This window comes from Chelonoidis abingdonii, chromosome 8 (assembly GCF_003597395.2).
Source record: "Chelonoidis abingdonii isolate Lonesome George chromosome 8, CheloAbing_2.0, whole genome shotgun sequence".
Classification (NCBI taxonomy): domain Eukaryota; kingdom Metazoa; phylum Chordata; order Testudines; family Testudinidae; genus Chelonoidis; species Chelonoidis abingdonii.
Genome location: NC_133776.1, coordinates 79895925 through 79921620, shown reverse-complemented (window position 1 = coordinate 79921620; position 25696 = coordinate 79895925). Strand labels below are relative to the sequence as shown.

Here is a 25696-nt window from a genome sequence, read left to right as displayed (position 1 = left end):
ATTGGGAACTACTGATGCTTCATAATCAAATACTAGTTCAAGCACTGGAAGAAGATTTGACAGTTTGCTGATTCTGATCCTTGGGGAAATTGAGGGATTTAAAAAACTCATTATTTTTCATTTTTTACAAAAATAGACTTATTACCGTTCCAATATGTTAATGGGGTTTGGTTTAGGAAAAAACTTTTTTTTCTGACAGCATGATTTTTATCTGCTTTTTTCCTCTATTCAGCCAACTTACAAAGGGAAAACTTGCCATGGGGAAACATTTTAAAATTGATTATTGCAACTCTAAAGCAAGGTGCTACCAAATGAGGCTTTGTAATGGCCTGGTAAATGGTCATTGAACATAACATAAGAACGTAAGAACAGCCATACTGGGTCAGGCCAAAGGTCCATCTAGGTGCACTAAAAATAGCAGTGTGGCTGTGGGAATACAGGTATCGGCAAACAGTGGCTAGCCTATGCTGCTGTTCACCACTGCTAATGCTGTTGCAGCTATGCTACTGTTTTGAGCATGTGCACTCTGTGAGAGCTAGCATGAGTATGTCTGTCTGAGCTGGAATCACTCTTCCAGCTCCAAGTGTAGACATACAGATTATCTGTCCATTTATAACTTTCCCTGTGTTCCATTGGAATAATGAACCTGTTAACTAATAGAGGAAGACTTGTGAGTGCATCAGAAGGAACTTTTAACAGGAGCTGAAGAGAGATTGACTAATACTCCTGCCATGTTCAGAACTAAACATTAACCATCCTTTTGACTTTAGATTCTGCACAATAATTTCTCCACCCACTACACCTATTCTACAGAAAGGCTGTCTAGGAGTTGGCTACTGTTCCTTGATTCTCTGCCTGTGTCTGTCCCCATGTGCAGGATAGAACAGCCTGCAGGCTGCTCTAAACTTTACCAGCTAGCTATGGTTCCCAAAGTGCCATATGCCAGCTGGGAGCTGCAAGAGTACATTACCCTCTAGCCACACTCCTTGCCTGCCCTTCTCTGCCTCCAGTATGCCCCATGAGCAACATTAATAGGCTGAGACTATCTCACTTTGTCCAGGCACTGACTTCATTCTAACCTACATATGAGTAGTCAATACTAATGCAATAGTTTCACTAGTTTAAATGGGACTATTTTTGTGCAAGTAAGGGTTGTTGGATTGGTCATTAATATATGTCTGACTCATCCTATTATGCCTTTTACCCCCATAGAATATGGCTATTGTATGAACTAAGCTCTAAGGGTAGTGGTAGATACTACAGAGCCTAGTCTTACATCATTATTTCTCCAGGAAAACTATTTTTATTAATCTATTTTTAGAATATGTCTATGTTCAATAGCAGCTGTGATCATATGATAAAATTACAGTCTGTTCTTATTAGCAGTCTTTTATTGCAGCTTCTTGTGGTGAAATGTGCATCTGTGATCATTAACTAAAATATTTAATATTGAAGGGAAAGTGTATCTTTCCCTAAAATAAATCGTTTTTGCATGTCTAGAAAGAAAAAATGGTAGCAGTGGGAAGGAATGAAGGAAATACTTCATTTACCAAAGTGTAATAGCTCATGAAAAAGTTAATGATAACTTTGATAATATATGGAAAGTCTAAACTTTTCATTGTTAACACTGAAACAACTTTATTTTGAAATAACAAAGATTCTATGCCACTAAGAAGAATGCTTTTAATGAGAGTACAATTTTAGCCCCAGTGCTACAAACAGTTATGCACAGGCTTAATTTTAAGCACAGAAGTAGTCCAGTTGAAGTCAATGGGATTATTCTTGTGAGTAAAATTACATAATTGTGTAAACTATGTACTTGCTTGTTTGCAGATAAGGGTTTTAATTTTCAGTACCCTGGTGTTTTTTTACTATAGCAGTTTTATAAAACTCAAAAGGATACCCAGCTACTAGTGGCAATACAAACAGCATTTAGCATTTATAATTTAGTTCATAATATATCTTCATCTTAAATTACAATAGCACAAACTTTCACATTAGTTTTACAAAACTTTAACGTGATTTAAATTAATTTAATTGCTCCCCCTGCAATCATAACCGTGGATGTTCTAATATTCACATTAAATATCCAATCCTTTTTTGAATCCTATTACATTCTTGACCTCTGATACTTTAACAGTTAAACAGGCTAGTAATATGCTATTTAGAGAAGAAAATCATGTTTTCTTTTATCAGTCTTAAATGTGTTGCTTTTTAATTTCATTAAATATCTTTGTTGTGTCTGAGGGTAAATAAGCTGTGTTAGATAGACATTTAGCTGCTTTTGTGTGTCATTAACTTTGAGAAGTTTTTTAGAAGTAATTTTATTATAAGAATTGTATCTTACTTTTTTAAATAAAAACAAAGCCCTCTACACCCAGCTACCAACTGCTTTGATCAGGGTTGCTAATTTTGCTTTCTTCTAACATGTCACTGCAATAAAGATCCATTTAATATTTGTAGAAGCAAAATAAAATATCAGGAATTACGAAGACTAGATTTGAGCTTTTCTCTATGAACAGGGTAAAAGTTGATAAGAATCATTTAAATTGCACTTGGGATCACAATTCCCTTTGCCCAAATCCAAGGTTTTCTGATTCCTTCCCCTGTGCTACTGCTTGGTCTTCTATTAGAAAGCAATGGTTTTTTCCCCATATATGCTAATTTAAGTAATATAGTTTGAGGCAGATGGGGGGATAATAAGTAAAATCTGGGGTGGAGTGACCTCCCTAGGGGGATCACACATTCCTGGGTGATGAAGTATCTTAGTCTTTTTGAAATCTTACACTGGCTTCAACACCTGTGTAATGAGTTTATAGCCCATGCACAATAAATCGTAATCCCTGCTGTTAGAAAGACAGTCATGGGTGCCAAATAGGTCTTTATCCTATTTTATCATACAGCAATTACAGACCCACTTCAGTATGAGCTAGCTTCTGTATCAGATATTCTTACCTTGTCAGCTGTGAAAATATACGTGGGAGTTCATGTTGTAAAGAGACAAACCATACTTTATTAATCTAGAAGATTTTGGACAGAAGCATAGTTATCAGAGTTTAATTTTTCCTATGTTTTATCTGTATCTTCCAGTTGATAGCTAGGCTCTTCTACAATTTTAACCAAGTTAGTGGAGTTCTTGCCCCCTCCTGTAACTGGACTTGTTATCAATATGGGTGGCCTGTGCTGTGTTGATCTAAAGTGGGTTTCACTTACCGTGGCTGAGCCAGTAGGACATAGATAAGCAAACTACAGCCCATGGACCGTATCCGGCCTGCAGGGCCATCCTGCCTGAATCCTGAGCGACCGGTCTGGGCGGCTAGCCCCTGGCCTCCCCCGCTATTCCCCTTCCCTCGCAGCACAACCTTCCCTACCTGGTCCTCCCTCCATCCAGTTTTGCAATCCCAATGTGGCCCTTGGGCCAAAAAGTTTGCCCACCCCTGCAGAAGGAGGTGTGCTGAGCTAATCTATACTGGGAATCATCTGCCCTAAGAGTGAGCCAGTAGGAGTAGTACTGAGCTGGTCTCAGCTGGAAGTTACTGTGCAGATCTTATGTTAATCTACTAGAGTTCTCTGAGATTCATAAATATTAAAGCTAAGAGGGACCATTAGGGTCATTTTGTCTAACCTTCTGCATAACACAGGCCATAGAATTTCACCTAATAATTCCTGGAAGGAATTTATCCTTTCCTTCTATCTAACTTAACCTCTTAACCTAGTGTCTTTTCCTATGCAGGTCAGTAATGGAATTGGTACTCCTCAGTGCTGTTGGAGTTCTGTGCTGTTTATTTCTCAATACTCTTCCCAAGTTACAGATAAAATACTAAGTCTGTTTCTGTCCACTGTGTGGTTGAGATGATTGGAATCAATGACAAATCAAAGGATTGTTTAACGTTTGGTTCCTAAATCATCTGTATTTCTTGAATATCAATATTTTATGAAGAGGAGATGCTTGGAGGAAATGCTACCAGATTATGGATATATTTTCTTTTCTTGGAATAACTAGAATGACTGAAATGGAACTTCTGAATGCAAGTGACACTATATGCCCCAGGATGAGGAGGTTAACTTTGTACTGTGAAAAATAATTATTTAGTAACTACTGATTTATTGCTTTTTTAATGTGAAAAGTATTTTACATGAATTGTTGGTTACTACATAAAACTTTGTCTCTGGGCTAGTCTGCATCAGATTATAGAGATCTTTCTCCTCCAGGTATAAGGTATTATTCATGTTATATTACTTTCAAATCCAATTAAAGGCCTGTAAAGAAGTCTGAATGCTAGTGCCCAGGGAGACTTACAGTAGAGAGAGAGACGCCTCTTGACAAGGTTCCAGGCTTGTCACAGAGCAGAGAAAGTCACAGATGCATAGGCTCTAGGTGCGTTGCAGCCCAATGAAAAGGGGAGGCCCCATGTGGAGAGAAAAGTTGGAGAGGAAGTCCACCCAGCATTCACCCTGCAGCAACAGCTCCTGTGTCAGCAGGGCTGGGCCAGGCTCCACGCTCTATGCGTTGTAATAGGGCACACAGGGTCACAGCACTACTTTCTCAAATTTGGCTCTACTGTCTGCTTCCTTCCTCTTGTCATGATGGAGGGGCAGCAGAGCCAAACCTGAACAAATGGCACTGTGACCCATATGCCTGTTTGCAATGTCTGGAGTGAGTAGCTGGGCCCATACCTGCAGGACACAAGAACAACCACTGCCCGTGCCTGGGGTGAACACAGAGGAGGCTCATTCTTCAGCCCCTCCTACCTCGGGGCCTTCTCACCTCACCGGAGTAGATTAGAGTTGCAGTACTGGCATGTAGGGTGCTGCTGCAGGTGGTCAATTCCCCTTCATTTGTCTGGGCATTTTTTAATCAAATATCCCAGAGCAATCACTAAACCCATGACTTTTACTACATTTACCTGATTGCTCCATGATTTTTTTATTTAAAAAAAAATTGCTATGACAAAGCTGCAGCCCTAACAATGCACAAGTCAAGGGCTTATGAAGGAGCTTAATAAATTAGCAAGTGAATAACAAGTTCTTCAGACAATAATTAGAAATGACTGCATCAGTCATCTTTAGTTTGTTAATTATTTCCAGCTAGGATCTCCAAGATCTCCATGTGTTGTTTCCTAACCTTATTGTAGAAAATCAGTAAGTTCTATGGTGTAAAGAATTAGTATGGAAAACTTTTTTTTTAAACTTGTTAAGGTTTTTTAACATTACAGATGGCTTGAAGTAAATGAGAATAATATTCTAATGTAAAAGGGAATTTAAATTTTTTTGTTTGAAAATGAGGTCCAAGTAATGGATGCAAAAGTCTGTATGGATTTCAAAACCTCTTTTGTGGTGATTGATTTGTGTCTTGACATTTGACATGGCATTCTCTTGAACCTTCTAATGACATAAAGGGCAGAGATCATACTATGAATAAGGAGCTTGTTTTTTCCTTGAAGTTGAGACACATTGCTTTTTATTCTAAATTTTCTCATGTTAATGGCAAATATTGAAATTTCACATTTTAGACTATAGAACAAGCACAGATCAATTTTAACTTAGCAATATGTACATTGGATATCATTGAGTTTAGTGTGCCAATAATACATATATTGCCAGTATTAACCACTGTTTGAAGAGTTTACGTTTTTGTTCTGTGGCTTGTATACCTTGTGTGTATATATTATGATATAGTCTTTTGTTACATGATCACGTACTATTTTTCAGCATTCTACACTTTGCCTCATTCAGTGAATAGGATGTATGTGGTTAGAAATGTACCCTCAGCCACAGCCCTCACCCCCTCCACCACAGCCCTCACCCCCTCCCCTCCAAACTCCTCATCCCCAGCCCCACACCAAAGCCCACCCCCCCACGCCCCAACTCGCTACCCTAGCCCTGATCCCCCTCACACCCTCTAAACTCCTCAGTCCCAGCCCCACCCCGGAGCCTGCACTACCAGATGGACCCCTCTCCCAATCCCACACCCCAACCCCTTGAGCCAGCCCGGTGAAAATGAATGAGTGAGTGACGGTTGGAAGAGCGAGCAACAGAGGGAGGGGGGATGGAGTGAGTGGAGGTGGGGCCTCAGAGAAGGAGCGGGGCTTCTGAAGAGGGGCAGGGCAGGGAGCAAGGACATTCAATTTTATGCAAGTAGAAAGTTGGCAACCCGATTCTGGGCATGTCATTAAAACCAACATTTTCACATGTTATGTTACCCTCTATGAAGGCAGATATGTCTGAGTTTCCTGATTTTACAGATAGCATAGAAAAATACTAACATTTGTCAGCCTTTCCAGAAAGTAGTGTGGCTAAGTGGCCTACTTTTAACATCTCAGTAAGATATAAGTTTTTCCTCAGTAATAAGAGATGTAAAAGGCACATAATTACTAATATCAGATAATAGGAGAAGAGAATGTAAGAATCATGGTCTTCTGGTTCCCAGCACATTGCATCTTCCCCTAGGCCAAAGGATATTTTGATGGAGGAAAGTAGCAGAGAGGAGAAGATGAAGCATCACTTTGCTTGTGTCCTGTCTGGAGGATCAGCTACATGTAATGTGCTGAGGAGAGATTCGGGGGCAGTCTATGCACAGTGCTGCTAATATATTATGCAATTTTAGCAGTCAGTCTGTAGCAAGTGCTATTGGGAAAGCATAGACAGAAAATGGTGGTGATTTTCAACATCTTATAGCTCAGTCCAATCTGAATGGATTTACATAGAGAGAGCAAAAGGCACCTCTTTAACTCCAGGACTGTCCTGTTGCCAAAATTCAAAATGTGTTGCAAACCACATAACTATTAGAGCTCTTCAAAAAAAAAACAAAAAAAAAACAACTTTTTTTATAATGGAAAGTGCTAGACAACCTAAATATTGGGGTCACTACCATTCCACATGTAATAAATGTATATACTTCAGCATTTAAAATCTTCAAAGCACTGTGCAGACATGGTCTAATTAATCACATAGCACCTTTGCAATATAGAGAAATGTTATCGGTCATTTACAAATAGGGAAATAAAGTGACTTTGGCAAGCGTAATTCTGATTCATTTGACAGAATTAGCGCTAAAATAATGATTCTTCATTCCTAATATCTGTTCTCTCATCACAGACATACAGGAGTACTCTTCACATAGGAAAGTCATGTACTCTAAAAATCTGACATGACTGACCAAGAAAACTGAGGTCCTGTAGTATCTCATTACGCTGGTTATGGATGCATCAGAAATTCAGAAATAGCAAGCTAGCATTTTATGCTGTTCTGCTAATCAGTTTTACAGAAACTATTCTTCATAGAATTAAGAAGTTATTGATATCAAGACTCAAATCTCTGCCAAAGAGGCGGAGTTCAGTCAGTTTGGCAGTGATAATTTGTTAGTAAAGAAACCTCAACTTGATGTTCTTCTGTTCCAGCTGGCCTTGCTGAATTTCTTCCTCCCTGAAGAAAAACTGCATCTTGAAGAAGAAACTAGGCATGTCCGCCGAAATAAAAGGAGTAAAAGTAGTGAAGGACCTGATGGTGAGTTTGTCTTTCTTTCTTATGGTTGTGTTTCTCATTTTCACAGACAGGTGAGGGACAAGCAGGTAGTGAATAGATAGTGGATTGTTAAGTTAACAAGGGAGCTCCTGTCTCGTAGTGTCTCCCTGAACTTACTTGGCATCCAGATCATTAGTTCCATAAATTACTGTTTCCACACTACACAGTCTAGTAAATGATATTAAAATTAATATCCTAACCAATTGTTATTTGCCGCAACTATCATCATTTTTTATAATTACCATTGACTCAATAAGCGGATTCGTCTTGTCTAACAGTAAGGCCTTTGGCTTGCTTACTGATTTGATTTGTTCATATGATGCCTTTGCTCCCTATTTCCTTAAAATCCGTGTTCAACAGGTTGTTGTGCAGGCTAAACAGCTGTGAACAGTGCTACACTACAGAATGAAAATGTGTTGTAACTGGGATGCTGCATGTGGTTGTAGAGTAGATGGGTCCAAGTTCCATACCACTTAACCCCTAAATACTTAATGTTCTTCGAGTGTTTGTGCACATATATATTGTACTTAAGGTGTGCGTGCACCCAGGGCACTTGAGCCAGACACTTTTGGTCATAAATTGAGGCGGCACATACATCCTGAGTGTCTTCCTGCTTCCAGCCAAGGTCAGAAAGAGGTGAGGCCACCCTAATTCCCTCTCCATTCCTTGTCAGCTCACAGCTTGATGCCCCGTAGCTTACTGTTGTTCAGCACTTATCAAAACTCTTTTATAAACTTAGTTTATATAGTAATTAGTCAGTAGTTAGATAGGGATAGGTTTTTTGATAGTGTTCTTTTTTCCCTCTCTGTTTTTGAGAGAATTCTCTCCCCTTTTTTCTGGGTTGGTATGCTAGTACTGTAGCTATTCTTTCTTTGTTTAGGATGCCAGTGAGAAAATCCCTGGGTTTTAAAAATTGTCTGTCCTGTCAAGCAGCCATACTTGTAAACAATGGGCATACAGGGTGCTTTTTCTTTAGAAGAAGGCTACATTTCAGAGAGATTCACTGTATGTAGATCCTTCTCTAGAAGAACGAAGAAATCTAGAGAGAGCAGACTGAGAATATATCTCATGAAAAACTTCACACATCCAGCCTTGTATCTGGGTCACTCCCAGAATACTAAGCACTCAGCTTATGTTTCATTGAGGAATGCTTCATAAGCCTTTGTACCTTTAGTAGCCATTCTGATTCTGAAGACCTCATCCTGTGAAAGAGGGAGAAATCCCCAGAAGTCTGCTAGAGAAAAGAGGCATCAATCACAGTCTCTAGAGCCATCATCTAAAGCCCTTAAGTCATCTTGTACCTCAAGGGGAGAAAGTATTGCTCAAAGTCCAGGAGAGACGTCTTGATCAGCCATTCAGCCCATAAACATGAGGTCTGAGTACCAACTGCGAACTTACCTGAATCTGGCACTGAGCAGACTTCATCAAAGGACCTAGTACCACTATCTTCTACTGCAGTGGTTCAATTTCTTCCAGTACAGATAATCCCAGTACCAGTGATTTTGATACCAGCTAGGTCAACACTGATTACTCTCTCAGCACTGAATAGCTTTCCACCCCATATTCAATACAGCCCTTCCCATTACTGACTCTGTTGGGTCTGGCTACACCACAATTATATATAGTAGCTAGAGATCTCAGCTGAGTTTGCATCAGTCAAGAGTACTAATACCCACTATGTACAGAGTTTACCCACAGTGCTGGTGAAGACATTCCATTTTAGCCCATGATCCACATCCATTGGCACTTCAGCTGTCCTGCCTGAAGAATATTCCTGCTGATCTTCAGAGTCAGGGAGCAGCAGGGAAGCCTTTCCCATAGCATCATTGGGTTACAGACTTTTGCTTTCCTTGACAGCTCATCATTCCAGAGTGGAATCTTATACTAGTAATAGATCCCTCTCTAGGGATATTACTCCTTGGGTACCCCTATGTTGGCCTTACTGGGCACATTGTGGCTATTCCTCATGCTAGTAGATCCACTTCAACAGTACAATCAAGACCTCAATCTTCTGAGCCTCAGCTTACTGAAATAGTCACTTCCACCAAACCACCACCTCTGCAGCTTTTTATCTCTAAGGCACAGGCAGAAGAGGAACTTAAAAATGAACCTGAGTGGATCCCATTCCTCATATCATCCTCTTCCCCAGATGAAGCTATTGCTCCTGAGCCTATACCATCTATGCCTAATGACTATAAGTCATTACAGGAGCTCATAAGGAGAGCAGCCTCTGCTCTGGAGCTCCTGTAGAAGTTGTCCAGGAGAACCCTCATAGGCTACTAAACATCTTGTGTACTGCAGTCCGAGTGGCAATGCGTATCAGTGAAGACCTCTTAAACCTCACTAGATTGTTATGGCAGGCCTAACCTCCATACAACCCACATCTAAAAAGGCTGACCAAAGTTAGGAAGTTCCAGCACAGGGTTTTGAACAATTCTTCTTTCACCTGGTGCCAGGATTATTAGTAGTGATGGCTGCAAATGAGAGGTCTTGACAGGGACAACAGATATCTGCACATAGGGACAAGGAATCCGGTGGCAGAAAAAGGAACTCTATGGTGAGCTTATAAATGAGAATCTCAAATTACAAAGCGGTTCTCTCCAAATATGACTATACTAACAGGGATTCTCTTACAGAATTTACAGACAAATTACCCACAAGCTCAGAGAGGAGTTTAAATCTTACCTTGCCAAGGGCCAGGTAAATAACCATTACTTAAAAGCCTGAGCCAAAAAAATCAAAAAACAGCACCAGAATTTGTAAGTCTTTATCAACTTATCAGCCTGTAAAAAGTAAAGAAATCAAGATTTGGGTCTCAAACCACAGGAGTGAAGACCCTTGGGTTTTTTAATCGCGTCTTTTGACACTATAGTAGAAACACTACTTTGCACTATAGTAGAAACAGGTTGAATGTAATCAAAATTTGTCTCATTCATCTGACATAGTTACAGGTAATATAGTTCAGTACATCCATGCTAAAGCATTCCCCCCTATATACCCCCTATGTTGCACAATCATGTTTGCATTGATGCAATTTTGGAAAATCTGGGCAGTTATCTCATACTCCCTCACTTGATTTGATTGTGGGCATCTTTCACATAATATATTGTAGTTTGTGTTGTGTTTTGGCATGGATATGTGAAAGGTTAGTAGGATTCGCTAACTTGGGTACAGAGAGATGAGTAATTAGAAGAAACATTCTTCAAACTGTTCCCTATCCCTGGAATAGCATAGTACTTCCTATGCATCAGTCAACTTCACTTGTCTATTCTTGGCCTCCCTCGGTCTTTATTTCAAAATATGAGAATCCATATATATATAATTCATTCGTTATGCAGTGATTCACATTCTTTTTTGTAACACTTGTTCCTTCTTTCCTTACCCCTTTAGTATGTCTGTCTTCACGTTTTGAATTGGTCTGATTACAATTGTAAACTCTTTGGAGTAGGGACTGTGTTTTTTATAATCTCTTTCAAACTCTATACAAAGCATAGTGCTATATAAATGATTATGAGTAATAATAGCCTAACTACAGCTTAGCAATTGCTTCAGTCTAGCCCCAATAACTTCCAGAATGGTGGGGTTGTGGAAATGTGTCAGCTTTGACCCCACCTCTCTTCCTCAGTTCACCCACCAGAACTGTGGCTCACCTGAGGATTAAGGTTTTAGTCAGTACCCAAAAATAAGTCATTTTACATCAGTAGATAGCATGAATCTAACTAATGAAAACAATGTCCACTTTTCCATGACCAAAACCACAGAAAGTGGTTAGTTTTCTATGGCTAATCATAATCTTCTGACTAATTTTTGCATAGAATTTATTCTAATGCTTTCCTTTCATTGCTATACATCCTGTTATGTATGGCCTTGATTCAGGAAGGCTCTTAAGCATTATACTTAAGTGCTTTCTGGATAGGGATGATTTCCTGAATTGGCCCTCTATGTATGGTACTCAGTGTTGCAGTTCTGCAACATTTTATGTTAAACATTTTAAAAAATTGTCTAGCTGGTTAGGATTAAGAGAGAATCTCTGTTGGAACCACTCAAAAAAATTTGAAACTAAAAACATATGTTCTAGAGTTTCCCAAGAATCTAAATACTGCATCAGTGTCCTAATTACAGTTAATAAGATTATTTAAAATAATACCGTGTGTTAATCCCAGGGGCGGCTCCAGGCCCCAGCACGCCAAGCGTGTGCTTGGGGTGGCAAGCCGCAGAGGGCGCTCTGCCGGCGCTGCGAGGGCAGCAGGCAGGCTGCCCCCAGCGGTTTGCCTGAGGAGGGACCAGCGGACCCTCCTCAGGCAACCTGCCAGAGGCAGCCTGCCTGCCATGCTTGGGGCGGCAAAACCCCTAGAGCTGCCCCTGGTTAACCCATCTTATTGGGATGTTTATATTGGTTTGGTTTAACAGCAGGTTGTAAGGAAACATGCAGGGAGAAAACAATGGCTCAAGATAAGTGACCCTGTGGTAAACACTTAAGGGTTGTTATGGGGACAAATAGGGGAGCCCAGTCTCCTGCTGAACCTACCAAACTGCTTTTAAGAAGGAAGGCAAAGCCCTGTGGAGGAATGAAGGAACTGTGACTGAAAAAAAGCTACACTCTCTCCTTCATCTCCACCCTCCAAGGGGTAGTTGTTTACAAGCCTTTTGGGAAAACCAGACTGATACAGACACTAGCTGGGAGTGTCTGAAGAAGCTAGGCCTTGCCTAGGCTACCATCATGCGATGATAAGCCTCAGGGTAAGATGCATATAGACTGTTGTTTTAAAATTCTTTTTCTTTAAATGCTTTGTTCTTATTAACATTGAATAATACTTCACTTTTTAAAAGGTTATCTGTTCACTGTCTTCATCACTGGTCACAGACTCCCAAAGATAAGCACTGCAGGTGCTGAACCCAGTTGCCACCTGCTTGTTAAACACAGTTGATATGTAGATTACTGTAGCCCAGGAAAAGATCCTGGTATAAGTGTGGGAGAATGATGTGAGATAGATATATAGGTATAGATAGATATAGATATAAAATTTTTGCACTCAGACCAGGAAGGGGACAGAGGTGCAGATAATCCTGTCACCATGACACTGTGTACCTCTGTTCACAGTCTATAAAATGCAGTGTTGTGAAGATAAATTTACTTCTATTTCTTAGGTGCTTGAATAGTAGTGATGGGGTTCAAGAGCAATGCATCCAAAATCATTCCCTCTTGACACTAGTTCTTTGAGTCTTCTCCCATATATATATATATATCCCAAAAGGTTGGTTCTTCTGAACATAGCAATTTCATTCTGTTCTCCAGTTTCAGATACTTTCTTAAGTACATTTTAAATATTTAAAAAATTCTTTAAAATTATAAATTGCATATTGCCAGCATTAAACTTCATACCTGAGGTCATATAATTTAACCTTTTTTAGCTCTTCTAAGTGAAATGCCAAAATTCTTAAGTAAAACATAGCTTACTCAATTTGCATAGCACCTCATCATGCCAAGACATCTGAAGCTTCTTTAAAATACAAGCAATTAATGCTGGGAAGCTTTTCTCATTGGAAAAAATTAGCAAGCCTCTATATGAAAGGAGAAAGAGGTGGAAGTGGTAGAAAAGGTTTTAAAGTAATGGCTAGTCTACACTGGCAATGTTAAAGTGCTGCCATGGCAGCACTTTAACGTGGCTTATGTAGTCGCAGCAGAGTGCTGGAAGTGCTCTAAAAAAAACACCTCCACAGGGGCATAGCTACCAGCGCTTTACAGAGCTGAAACTTGCTGCGCTCGGGGGGGAGTTTTTTCACACCCCTGAGCGAGAAAGTTGCAGTGCTGTAAAGTGCCAGAGTGGACAAGCCCTAAAAGTCTGAGAAGTTAACGGGGGTTGTAACAGCTTACAAGCTAGAGGAGAGAATGTTTTACAAGATAGTCTACATAAAGTAGGAGGGAAATTTATAGTGGAGAAAGTCTTTAGATCCCCTAGACTTTCTCCAGAAGATCTTGACCTTCCTAAAACAGGAGTTTAGGGAAATGAATGGGAGCTAAGCAGGGTAAGGGATACTGAGTCAGTAAAGAAAGAAGAGATAAAAAGAATCAACTGTGAATGAGAGAGAGGAGACCCTGGAACCAACAGAGATATGAGGGAGCAGAAGAGAGGTTTGAGAGTTGTAGAGAAGTCTGGAATGTAGAGACTATATTCTCCTTGATTCTAAACCACAACGATTAAATGTCTCTTTTCTTTTTATAAAAACTGTTACTGATGATATTATTGCTCTAACTCTGAAGGGTTTAAAAGTGAAAATAAATTGGAATAGGGGAGAAAATACAGTATCATTTAATGAGCTTCACTAACTAATTTATCATGAAACTGTCTCAATAATTTCACTTTGAATTAGTAAAATTTCATCTGTTTAATCAAAAGGACAAACCTATGCTTCTATCCTAGTACTGCCAGCAAGTGCTCTCTTCTCCCTTTGATAAGTGTGTAACTTGCATTGATGCTGTTTGAAAGTATGCAGAGAATTGATCCCTCTATTTGGCACCATCTTCAAGAAAAGATAAAAGTATTCAAATTGTGTGCCCTATATGATTTGATGCTTGCTAAACTAGCCAAACTCTGCCTGCAATTTTGTTCTGCCCATCTATTGTTAGTTTTCCTCTCTTAGCCTGCAGGCCTCGTAAATTGCCCCCTTTGCAATTTCACAGTGGAAATTGTTTCATTGTGGCCATATTCCAAGAAATAATTTAAAGTACCATGAAACCCCCAGGATTCCCCCCCACCAAATGCTGACAAGTATGTTTTACTTGGAACAGACTCAGTGGGTGATTCCAGCTGAATCATAGAATCATAAGACTGGAAGGGACCTGCAGAGTCATTTAGTCCAGTCTCCTGCACTCACGGCAGGACTAAGTATTATCTAGAGCATCCCTAACAGGTGTTTGTCTAACCTGCTCTTAAAAATTTCCTAGGATGGAAGTTCCACAACCTCCCAAGGCAATTTATTCCAGTGCTTAACCACCCTGACAGTTAGGAAGTTTTTCCTAACGTCCAAGCTAAACTGCCCTTGCTGCACTTTAAGCACATTGCTTCTTGTCCTATCCTCAGAGGTCAAGGAGAACCATTTTTTCCTCTCCTCCTTGTAACAACCTTTTACGTACTTGAAAACTGTTGTCATGTCCCCTCTCAGTCTTCTCTTCTTCAGGCTAAACAAACCCAATTTTTTCAATTTTCCATTATAGATCATATTTTCTAGACCTTTAATCATTATTATTGCTCATCTCTGGATTTTCTCCAATTTGTCCACGTATTTCCTGAAATGTGCCAGCCAGAACGGGGCACAATACTCAGCCGAGACCTAATCAGCACGGAGTAGAATAGAAGAATTACTTCTGTCTTGCTTACAACCCTCTTGCTAATACATCTCAGAATGATTGCTTTTTTTTTTTGGTAACTGTGTTACACTGTTGACTCACATTTAGCTTGTGATCCACTATAACCTCCAGATCCCTTTCTGCAGTACTCCTACCTGGGCAGTCATTTCCCATTTTGCATGTGTGCATCTGATTGTTCTTCTTCGAGTGCTTGCTCATATCAATTCCAATTAGGTGTGTGCGCACCACGTGCACGTTCACCGGAAGATTTTTACCCTAGCAACACTCGGTGGGTCGGCTGGGTCGCCCCCTGTAGTGGCGCCGCTATGGCGGTGAATATATACCCCTGGCGACCCAACGGCCCTTCAGTTCCTTCTTACCTCCTGTGTCGGTCGTTGGAACGGTGGAGCGTGGCTTAGCTGATCTCCACTTCCCTAGCTACTCGTAGTTCCTTATTAATAGTCATGTATGTAGTTATAATCTCTATAGTTGTAGTTAGTTTTAGTTGTTTCTATAATATATTTAGTGTATATAGTTGTGAGGGGATCGGGGATTCGCCCCTTCCCCTCACCTGGTACCGGGGCTCATGCCCGGGTCACCGGCCTTCAAACCGTGCTCGGGCTGCCATAAGCTGATGCCAACGGGAGATCCTCACAACTCCTGCCTTAAGTGCCTTGGGGAATCCCATCTCTCAGATAAGTGCCGGATCTGTAAGGCCTTTAAGCAGAGGACAAAGAAAGAGCGAGACTTTCGCCTCAAACAGCTCCTGATGCAGGCAGCTCTTAGTCCTACGCCCTCGGCACAATCTGTATCAGGGAGAAGCACTCTTTCGGCTCCGGATCACCCCAGTACCGCTAAGGCCCCTCGGCATCGACCGTCGCCGGCACCGATGTTGGCTCGGCGCCGTTCCCTGTCACCACAGGTCAAGAAGCATCATAAGACTCCCGCTGCTTCGGTGCCACCTGCACCACAGTTGGAGCACCCACCTAAGTCGGACCGCCCGGCACCGACACCTGCTGCAGCACCACCAGCTTCTGCATCGTCGATTCCAGTCCCGCAAGGACCGTCGAGTCCGGTGCCTGAAAGCTCCCCAGCGCATGCTGTGGTCGAGCTCCCTATCCCGTCCACGCCCAAGACCTTTTCCACGGCGAGGGATTTGATTGCACTGACGAAGTCTGCACTGCCTCAACACCTGGCACCGCCAGTGCGGGTCATTCAGTCTATTGGTAAGCCTGCCCTGCTGAGGCCACCCTCCATCGGCACCACTGAGAGGCACCGATCAAGATCTCGGTCCCACTGGCGTTCTCGGTCCCATCGCCGATCCCGGTCCCGACGCCATTCACAATCCCAGCACCGCTCTCCATCACAGTACCGGTCACACCCGCAGCACCGCTCAGCGTCCCATTCGCCGGCCTGGCACTCCCGGCACCGATCCAGCTCCCGGCACCATTCCTGGCACCGCGCCTCTCGCAACTGCTCCAGGTGACTAGCCTCGAGATCCCTGTCAATCTTCCAGCACCGTTACGGTCGCAGGTCCCGGTCTCGTTCATGGTACCATTATGCCACCTGGTACTGTTCCCCGGTGCCGCACCGAGAGAGATCATCTAGAGACGTGGCCCCTTCTCAGGGTTTCTCAGCTCCTCCTTGGCTGTCTAGACACACCTCAGTGTTATCTCACGCAGACAGTGCTTCCTATGCACAGGACCGTGACTCAGACGTGCCCAGCCGAGTCTTCCCAGAGACCCAAGGTCAAGAACAAGGGCCTCATCAGGGTCGTTCTGGACACCTTGGGCATATCACCAAGGCCAAGGTGCGCATCCAGAAGCACCACGCTCCGTGCCATCTGAACATCGGGTGCCAGAGGCGACTGTAAGCCACCCCCCTCCTGCGGGTATGAATGAAGCGTCCGTTCTGCCAACAGACAATCCCACCTGAACCTGACACCTCCCAAGAACAAGAGCCCGCGCAGGACCCTCTTGTACCTGGCCTCTCCTCTTCCTCCTTTCCAGATGAGGCAGTGGCGGGGACATCCTCCTCCAGTCCTCCCCCAATTGACCTGAGGGCCCATCAGGATCTTCTGAGGCGGGTGGCCCAGAATATGAATCTACAGGTGGAGAAGGTCCTGGAGATAGAAGACCCTGTGGTGAACATTTTATAAGCTGACACCCCCACAAGAGTAGCCTTGCCCTTTATTCGTATGATTCAGGCAAACGCCGATACCATCTGGCAATTTCCAGCCTCTATTCTGGGGGAGTTGAGCGGAAGTACATGGTACCCTTGAAAGGGTACGAGTATCTGTATGTGCACCCTCCTCCCTGCTTCCTGGTCATGCAATTGGTTAACGAGAGGGAACGCCATGGCCAGCAAGCTCCTGCTCCAAAATCCAAGGAGGCTAGGTGCATGGACTTATTGGGCCGCAAGGTATACTCTGCTGGAGGCCTCCAGCTCAGGGTGGCGAACCAGCAAGCTCTACTTAGCCGATACAACTACAACACCTGGACGGCGGTGGGCAAATTCACGGAGCTAGTTCCCCAAGACTCCCGCCAGGAGTTTGTAGCCCTCTTGGAGGAAGGAAAGAAGGTGGCAAGAACCTCTCTCCAAGCCTCACTGGACGTGGCCGACTCAGCAGCCAGAACCCTGGCCTCAGGAGTGGCCATGAGGAGACTATAATGGCTTCAAGTATCAGGTCTTCCACCTGAGTTACAACAGACTATACAAGACTTGCCCTTTGAGGGCCAAGGCCTATTTTCTGAAAAGACTGACCCTAGGCTGCAGAGCCTAAAGGACAACAGGGTGATCATGCGCTCGCTGGGAATGCACACCCCAGTGACTCAGCACAGGTCCTTCCGTCCTCAGCCTCAGCATGCTTAGCACCCGCCCAGGCCACGACAGGACTTCAGCAGAAGACGCGGCCGGGGGAATCGCAGAAGGCAGTCTGGACCCCAAGGGGGTCAAAATCAGGGCGCCCCCAAACGACCCGCAGGACCCAAACCAAACTTTTGAAGGGATGCCCAAGGACGGCGTACCAGTTCTTTCCCAGGATCCTTTTCCGCCTTTTTACAACCGCCTATCCCATTTCCTCCCTGCATGGGCCCAACTCACATCGGATCGTTGGGTCCTACGCATGGTAGAATTGGGATACCACCTCCAATTTATTTCACCTCAGCAGATCCTTCCTGTCTCATGAGTGGTCAATTCGTCCGGACGTTATCCATTCTGTTTTGCGGAAGTGGGGCTCTCCCCACATAGACCTCTTTGCCTCCCGTGAGAACAGGAAATGCCATGTGTTCTGCTCCTTCCAGGATCACTCCCCAGGCTCCCTATCAGACACATTCCTGATACTGTGGACGAGCCATCTCCTTTATGGCTTTCCACCATTCCTGCTGGTCCACAGGGTCCTGCTCAAGCTCCGCAGAGACAGAGCCCACCTGATCTTGATTGCTCCAGCATGGCCGAGGCAACACTGGTATACCATGTTGCTTGACCTCTCGCTGGCCAACCCAATCCTCCTATCTCTTTGACCGGATCTCATAACTCAGGACCACGGCAGACTTCACCACCCAGACCTGCAGTCTCTTCACCTTACAGCATGGTTGCTGCATGGTTAAGCCAGTCCAAGTTACGCTGCTCTGCCTCAGTACAACAAGTACTCCTGGGTAGTAGGAAACCTTCCACTAAGTTAACGTATCTGGCCAAGTGGAGGCGCTTCTTCTGCTGGTGCGAGCAGCATAACGCTGTTCCTACCAAGGCACCGGTTCCTACCATCTTGGACTACCTCTGGTCCCTAAGACAACACGGCCTAGCGGTTTCATCAATAAAGGTGCACTTGGCGGCCATCTCTGTCTTCCACCCAGGGGAGAATGGCTGCTCGGTCTTCTCTCACCCCATGGTTTCAAGGTTTCTCAAGGGCTTGGAACGTTTATACCAACACGTCCACCGCCCTGCCCCAACCTAGGACCTCAACCTAGTTCTAGCCAAACTTATGGCTTCTCCCTTTGAGCCGCTGGCAACCTGCTTGCTGCTGTACCTGTCCTGGAAGACAGCATTCCTTGTAGCCATTACATCGGCAAGACGAGTCTCTGAACTTCGGGCTCTCACGGTCGACCCTCCGTATACAGTGTTTCACAAGGACAAGGTACAGCTGTGACCACATCCAGCCTTCCTCCCTAAAGTGGTATCAGCCTTCCATATCAATCAAGATAGCTTCCTTCCGGTCTTCTTCCCGAATCCACACTCATCACGCCGAGGGCAGCAACTGCACTCCCTAGAAGTCCGTAGGGCTCTTGTGTTTTATATCGAGCGAACAAAGCCCTTTCGTAAAACACCCCAACTCTTCGTCGCTGTGCAGATCGAATGAAGGGCCTACCTGTCTTCTCCCAGAGGATTTCATCTTGGGTGACGTCGTGCATCCGCACCTGCTATGACTTGGCTCATGTTCCGATGAGCCACCTCACCGCACATTCTACTAGGGCTCACGCTTCATCTGCCGCCTTCCTAGCTCATGTACCCATCCAGGAGATACGTTGTGCAGCTACCTGGTCCTCGGTCCACACTTTTGCGTCACATTATGCATTGGTACAACAATGCAGAGATGACGCGGCATTTGGTTCAGCAGTGTTACATTCTGCGACATCTCACTTCGACCCCACCGCCTAGGTAAGGCTTGGGAGTCATCTAATTGGAATCGATATGAGCAAGCACTCGAAGAAGAAAAGACAGTTACTCACCTTTGTAACTTTTGTTCTTCGAGATGTGTTGCTCATATCCATTCCACACCCGCCCTCCTTCCCCACTGTCGGAGTAACCGGCAAGAAGGAACTGAGGAGCGGGCGGGCCGGCAGGGGTATATATCACCCACCATAGCGGCGCCACTCCAGGGGGCGACCCAGCCGACCCACGGAGTGCTGCTAGAGTAAAAATCTTCCAGTGAACGTGCACACGGCGTGCACACACCTAATTGGAATGGATATGAGCAACACATCTCGAAGAACAACAGTTACAAAGGTGAGTAACCATCTTTTCCCTCCTCAGTAGAGTACTCTGCATTTGTCCTTATTGAATTTCATCCTATTTACTTCAGACCATTTCTTCAGTTTGTTCAGTATTTCATCCTAGAATCTGGCATGTAATATTAATGTAATAATTTCTGGCCCTGACTGATGATATAAGCAGGCTTGCAGATTCTCAAGGCACAAGCTGCACTTGCTTTGCAGCTTGGGATCCCCACCCCTGTTCCAAGTCCTTTTCCTTAGGAGCTTCTGTTAAATGTTCAGATGTGGAGGAGTGAAGAACAACTGATGATGTCACTCCCTGCCTTATATAGAGTAAGCATATGGTGGGAACCCTTTGTTCCAAACTTGGTTCCCAGACCAGTTTGTGGAAAAATGGAGACATCCCAAAATGGAGTCCAGTGTCATGTGGCCTGGTCACATGCATACCTTGTTGAGTCAGAGCAGCCATTCCTTACAGGCCATCTGGAGCATTCTCAGGGAGGCTTACCAAGTGGGGATAAGCTTCTCCTAAGGCCTGTTATTTTTCCTAATGGTCCATTACCTTGAATAGGCCCAACTTCAGTTACAAAAATGATACATGCATACAAATAGGATAATCATAGTCAGCAAATCATAACTTTTCCAGTGACACCGTACATGACCCATTTTGTACAAAATACATCTCAGTAATGCCATAATCATATTATAATAATATTACTAGGATGAATATGGGGTATAGTGTCACAATTAGTAATTTAATTAACCTGTTTAACTGTCCAAATACTACTTTGATAGTAGCATATGTATGGAAGATAATTTTATTGTAAGAAATATCTGTTGAAAGACAGTGTATGTTCTACATTGCTATCCTCTTCTTCGCTGCTCCTAAATGAAAACCTTTAATTCTTTCACGACCCCTTCGTTCGTCAACTAGCAGTCATCCATAAAGTCCATTGTACTTTGTTATAAGATGGAAGATGAAAAATGAGTTTTTCCCTGAGCTGCATGTTTTCATTAAATTAGATAGATTACTCTGGATTTCTTTAGGGTGATATTGCAACAGGCGGTACCAAGCTCTTTCATACGAAATTTCCAGAGCCACAAGTTGTAATTTGTTCTTCCGATAAGTGCTTTACAAACATTTAATGATTTCATACTCGTACCACTGAGTCATAGGTCCATATTATCCTCATTTACAAATGAGGAAACTAAGACAGAGAAGTTAGAAGATTTGCCCAAGGCCACAGAGGACATCCATGTCCAAATTCTAATAGAGTAGTTTTTAGAGTGATACAATAGTTAGACTATAAATTCTTGATGATTGGGTCTTTATATTTGACATGTGTAACAATGAGCACATTGTTGCGGCCTAACAAATAAAATAGGTCTTCTCTCTGTCTAATTTATAAGATTAATTTTAGGCTTGTGCAAAGTATTTTGTTTTTTTTAAGAGTCAGAGAGGTGTCCAATGAATCGCAAAGGAAGAATGCCATATTTTCTGTAACATTGGCTTCTGCATTAGTTTAATGAAGGGAGAGTTGTACAATACAAGGAAACCATAAAGAATGTTAAATTAGTTCTCGTTTAAATAAATCGTGTTTGAAACATTTAATCTCTAAAGAATCTCTTAAAAATGAAAGATGATAAGATAAACTACAGAAACCCAAAAGGAAAGAGATGTATTCTCTGAAGGGGTCTTTAACATTAGTGAGGAATTAATTTGTAAACATTCAAGTAAATCCACAGAAGCAATAAGAGGCAAAGATACTCAAAAAGTGTGGAAAACAGTACTTAACTGATGCTATCATGTTCCATCCAGTCTATTATTAAACTGGTTGTATTGTTTATCTGTTTCCAGTAGCATCTACAAAGTGTTATGCCATAGAAATACAAAAGAAGATACAGTTCTTGTCCCAGGAAGTATGGGGTATGGGTAAGAGATTACAGAAGTACAGTAAGAATCACAGAATCTTCCCTGTCCTCCTTCTAAAGTGGATATTTTTGGCTTTTAGAAAGGCTGGGATAGGTGATATATAAGCTTTCATGCTGGGCTCTCTGGAAAGGAAACATTGCAGATCAGATCCTTAAACAGATCTTCTAAAAACTATTGCACACACAGAGCCAGATTGTGCTTAATTCTTATATAGATATAGTGGTAAGGGGAAGTGAAATTCTTTTCAACCCATCATTCCAATTTGTGCTGTCCACAGAAGGGCCAAGCTCAGTTGTGGTCCCTTTGCTTGAGTGAGTGTGGGGGACTGTTCCTCCCCCACCCCACCCAAGCCTCAGCACCCAAAAGGAGAAGAGAGGATGGAAGCCAATGGTCCAGCTCACAAAGGAGTGTGTAGACCACATGAAAGAAGGTGTCACGGCAGGTGCACATCTACTATCTGCTGGAGAACACCAGGAAGAATTAAGGGAAACAGAGGGATACTGTCAACTTGAAATTTAATTAGTTTCAAAACATGATTTCAATTACTTTGAATACTACACCATCCATTCAGCCCTGCTATGCATTTTTGTCATTTTTACAATCACATTATCTTAAAAAGGGGGTTCTCTCCCCTGTGACTATCCTAAAGCCAATTTAGCAGGCCCCCAGAGATCCCCCAGTATAGGTGAGCCCTATATGGGCTCCTGGTATTGCAAAGCCCTTTTTTTCTTCCCGCTCCCTCCTCCATATGGCCAGCTTCCCTAGCTCTTAGAATAGCCATTTGTGACATGCCGATAAGTTAGAAAAGACTTATGACTGCTATCTAGCCCAACACAGAACAGCTCTAAAATGGAGACAAGGGAATGCAAAAGTGGTTTAAAGCCACTCATGCAAACAAGCCACTAACCCTAAGTTTCCCATAGTGCTCCTTGACTGCAGTTGGGGCATATATGGTTAATATTTTTTTTCTTTGCTCAGATCTTAAAGGGTTTTTACCATTTCGGTTCTCTTCTTGAAGAAGCAGACTTATTCTGTTACTATTCAGCTTCTTAGCTTTCTATTTATTTCTGCATTATTATATGCTCTATGATATAGTAATCTACTTACAATTCACTCCACTTGCCAGTTAATTTTGTTTTCATCCACAGATTCCCCCTCCCTTTTTTGTCTCCTTTTTGTTTGGCATGTCTATTCTTTTGTAGTACTGCTGTAACTCCCAGATTAACAAATCATTCTGGGACTGGTAATTAGCAACAGTTGTGCTTTAAAAAAAAAACACACATAAAGAATGTGAAGTTAGTCCACTTTTACATAAACTGTGTTTGAAATGTTAGATCTCTATTCCCAGAGCAACAGTAAAAATATTGCTGGCTCCATGCTAGCAAAGCCAAAATATGGGAGCAGCATGGTTGAAACTACGGGAGACAATTCCATGCTCTTGCCCTTTGGAGGGGTTGATGTTATAAATAGTGACAGACATAATGTCTTACAAAGCAGATGTCATTAGGTCCTTTTAAAAAAACAACAACACTTTTTAAAAACTACAGCTCGTTGTGCTTTCATCTCCATGCCCAGTTAGATCCCTGCAATACTGGTTTCCTGGTTTCGTTTTCCCTTCCTAGATTTTTCATATTAAATTTGGTGAGAAACAGAGTGGTTGTTGGCCTACTCTCTATTCTGAGGCAGGGAGGATGGGAAGAAGCTCAGCAAATGTCAATTTAAGAACAGCTAATGCTTTTCCTCCTCCTACTTTGGCAACCTTGCTGAAGAGAGCTCTTTATGGGGCCTGATTGGTGTTGATTTCACTGGAGCAGGTAGCTTTTGTTAACATGAAGATCGCAGGCCTCTCCTGTTGGGATACCAGAAGCTGGATTAGCATCAGTAGCTTTACCTGACATCTTGAAAATAATATGCCAGTTTGTATGGGTTTGTCTCTCTAATAATGGTCAGAGTTTACAAATGGGAACAATGTTGTTGGTATTGTCTCTCTTGTCATGAAATGGTTTGTTCTACAGTCAGCTCTTAGATACTCAGAAGTCATAGTATGAATTTGCTTTTTTTTATTCTGCCTCCTTCCTTCCCTTTTTTGCCTCTTAGAAAGAAATACTTCCAGGATGTTCCCATCCTGAGAAGCAGGTTGTATTCAGAACTCATTCTTTTCTGTGGTTATGCATTGCAAAGCTATTTTGCCCCCAAGCTTGCTTAATCTATTGCCTGTCTGTTATTTATTCTTTATGTAATGATGATGTGGGTTTTTATGTACATCTTACAATAAGCAACTTTTCCTGCTCACTTCCTCTCCTTTTTAAGAGACCCATCCATCTGACTCAAGAGGCATAGATCAATAAATTCCTTTGTGTCAGCCATAGGTGCTGGAACAAGGGGTGTAAAGAGTGCTGCAACATCCCCTGAATGGAAGTGGTTTCCATTAAACACATGTTTTACAGTTTGGTGTTCCAGCACCCCTGGTGTTAACCACCTGAAATTCCCCAAAGTCCAGGAATTCTCAGAAACAGAGACATATTAAGGGTAATAGAAGCCTTGATGATGAGCAATGAATAAATAAAGAGAACATTTCCTGGATATTAGCACAAAGGAATTCACCAGAAAGTACTTAAACTTCTATGTAGTTTCCAAGAAAATGGAAGAACCAGAGAGTAGTATTAGACTTGAAAGTGCTGTACAAATATAAGAAGCCTCTCACATGAGGAACAAAAACTCCTACCTACCTTCTCAGTGGCACATTTGCCAGGGATGTTTATGACATTGGTATGTAGGAGTTCAAAGCCTGCTTAAAATCCTCTTCTGTCATTCACGTAGGTGGTACGTGTTTCTGTTACAGTTAGTTTGCGCTGTTGTACAGAGCCTTACAGTTTGGGCTCTCTTCTACGGCAAATACATTCACAAGGTAACACTCTGGACCATAGGCATACATCTGTTGCCCTATTTAAACATCATCTTCATTGAGGTGACTTTCGTAGAGGAGTAAGAACTGCCAGAAACATCCACGAGCAGTTAATTCATGGTTTTGTGATCAATTACAAAAAGAGCAGATTACCCATCTTCTCAGTTCCTGATTCATCTGAGACTGATGATGGATGCTCACAAGGGCAAGAGCTACCTGCCCCAGGAACATTCCCCAAAAGAAAATAAGTTTTTCAGGCACAGACCATAAAGAAATCTTCAGTATGCTCTCTGCTCAAACTCCTTTGCATGAGTTTCTTACACAGACATTCTTTTGTGAGGGTAACGTACCTTCAGTGATTCTTGTTGGAACACATCTCAGAAAAACATGTACCACGAAGCTATTTCTCTCAGTGCTGAAGAGAGATCTGGACTGGTGGAAATCCAAACAATGTATAGTGTCAAGGAAACACTTCCAAGCCCTAAAGAGTTGTGGCAACCAGAGATGCCAGCCTGATAGCAGGGCTCTGAACAACATCTTAATCCAGGGATTTTGGAGTCAGCTATCTTAAAACAGTATCAAATAGCTAAAACAAGGGTGGTGAGATTAGTGTCCACAGTGCTGACTCCCTCCTTAAGTGGTGAACATCAGTAATTCTGATAATATCACACTGGCTTTGGACAGCCTGGTTCACTGAGAGATAAGATAGAAACCTCATCTGCACTATTTTAAAGGGTTATAGTGCACCAGTCATTGTAGTAGTTAGGTGCTGCCCCCAAATCCATCCAAAACGAGTTTGCGTTTGGGGGTGTATCAGCTGAAAGGAAGATCTTGAGATGCAAGGAATACAAATAACAGGGAAACATGTTTGTGTGGGCTCCAAAAAGAAATACATAGCCAGAATCTGTTCAAGGATGTGTATTGAGATTCAAACATGGATGTGTAAGAGTAACTACAGAAACCCACCTGTACCTCCAGGAAAAACTTAAATGTGA

General features: G+C 42.6%; 1 protein-coding gene across 5 annotated transcripts in view; it reads left to right on the top strand.

The window, feature by feature from the left end:
• Nucleotides 1–25696, top strand: part of EDA (ectodysplasin A) — a 189723-nt gene that overhangs the window by 109554 nt on the left and 54473 nt on the right. For all 5 annotated transcript variants that reach the window (XM_075068751.1, XM_075068752.1, XM_075068755.1 and 2 more), the window contains exon 2: nt 7401–7506. In XM_075068751.1, coding sequence (XP_074924852.1) covers nt 7401–7506 — 106 coding nt within the window. The remainder of the gene's footprint in view (nt 1–7400; nt 7507–25696) is intronic.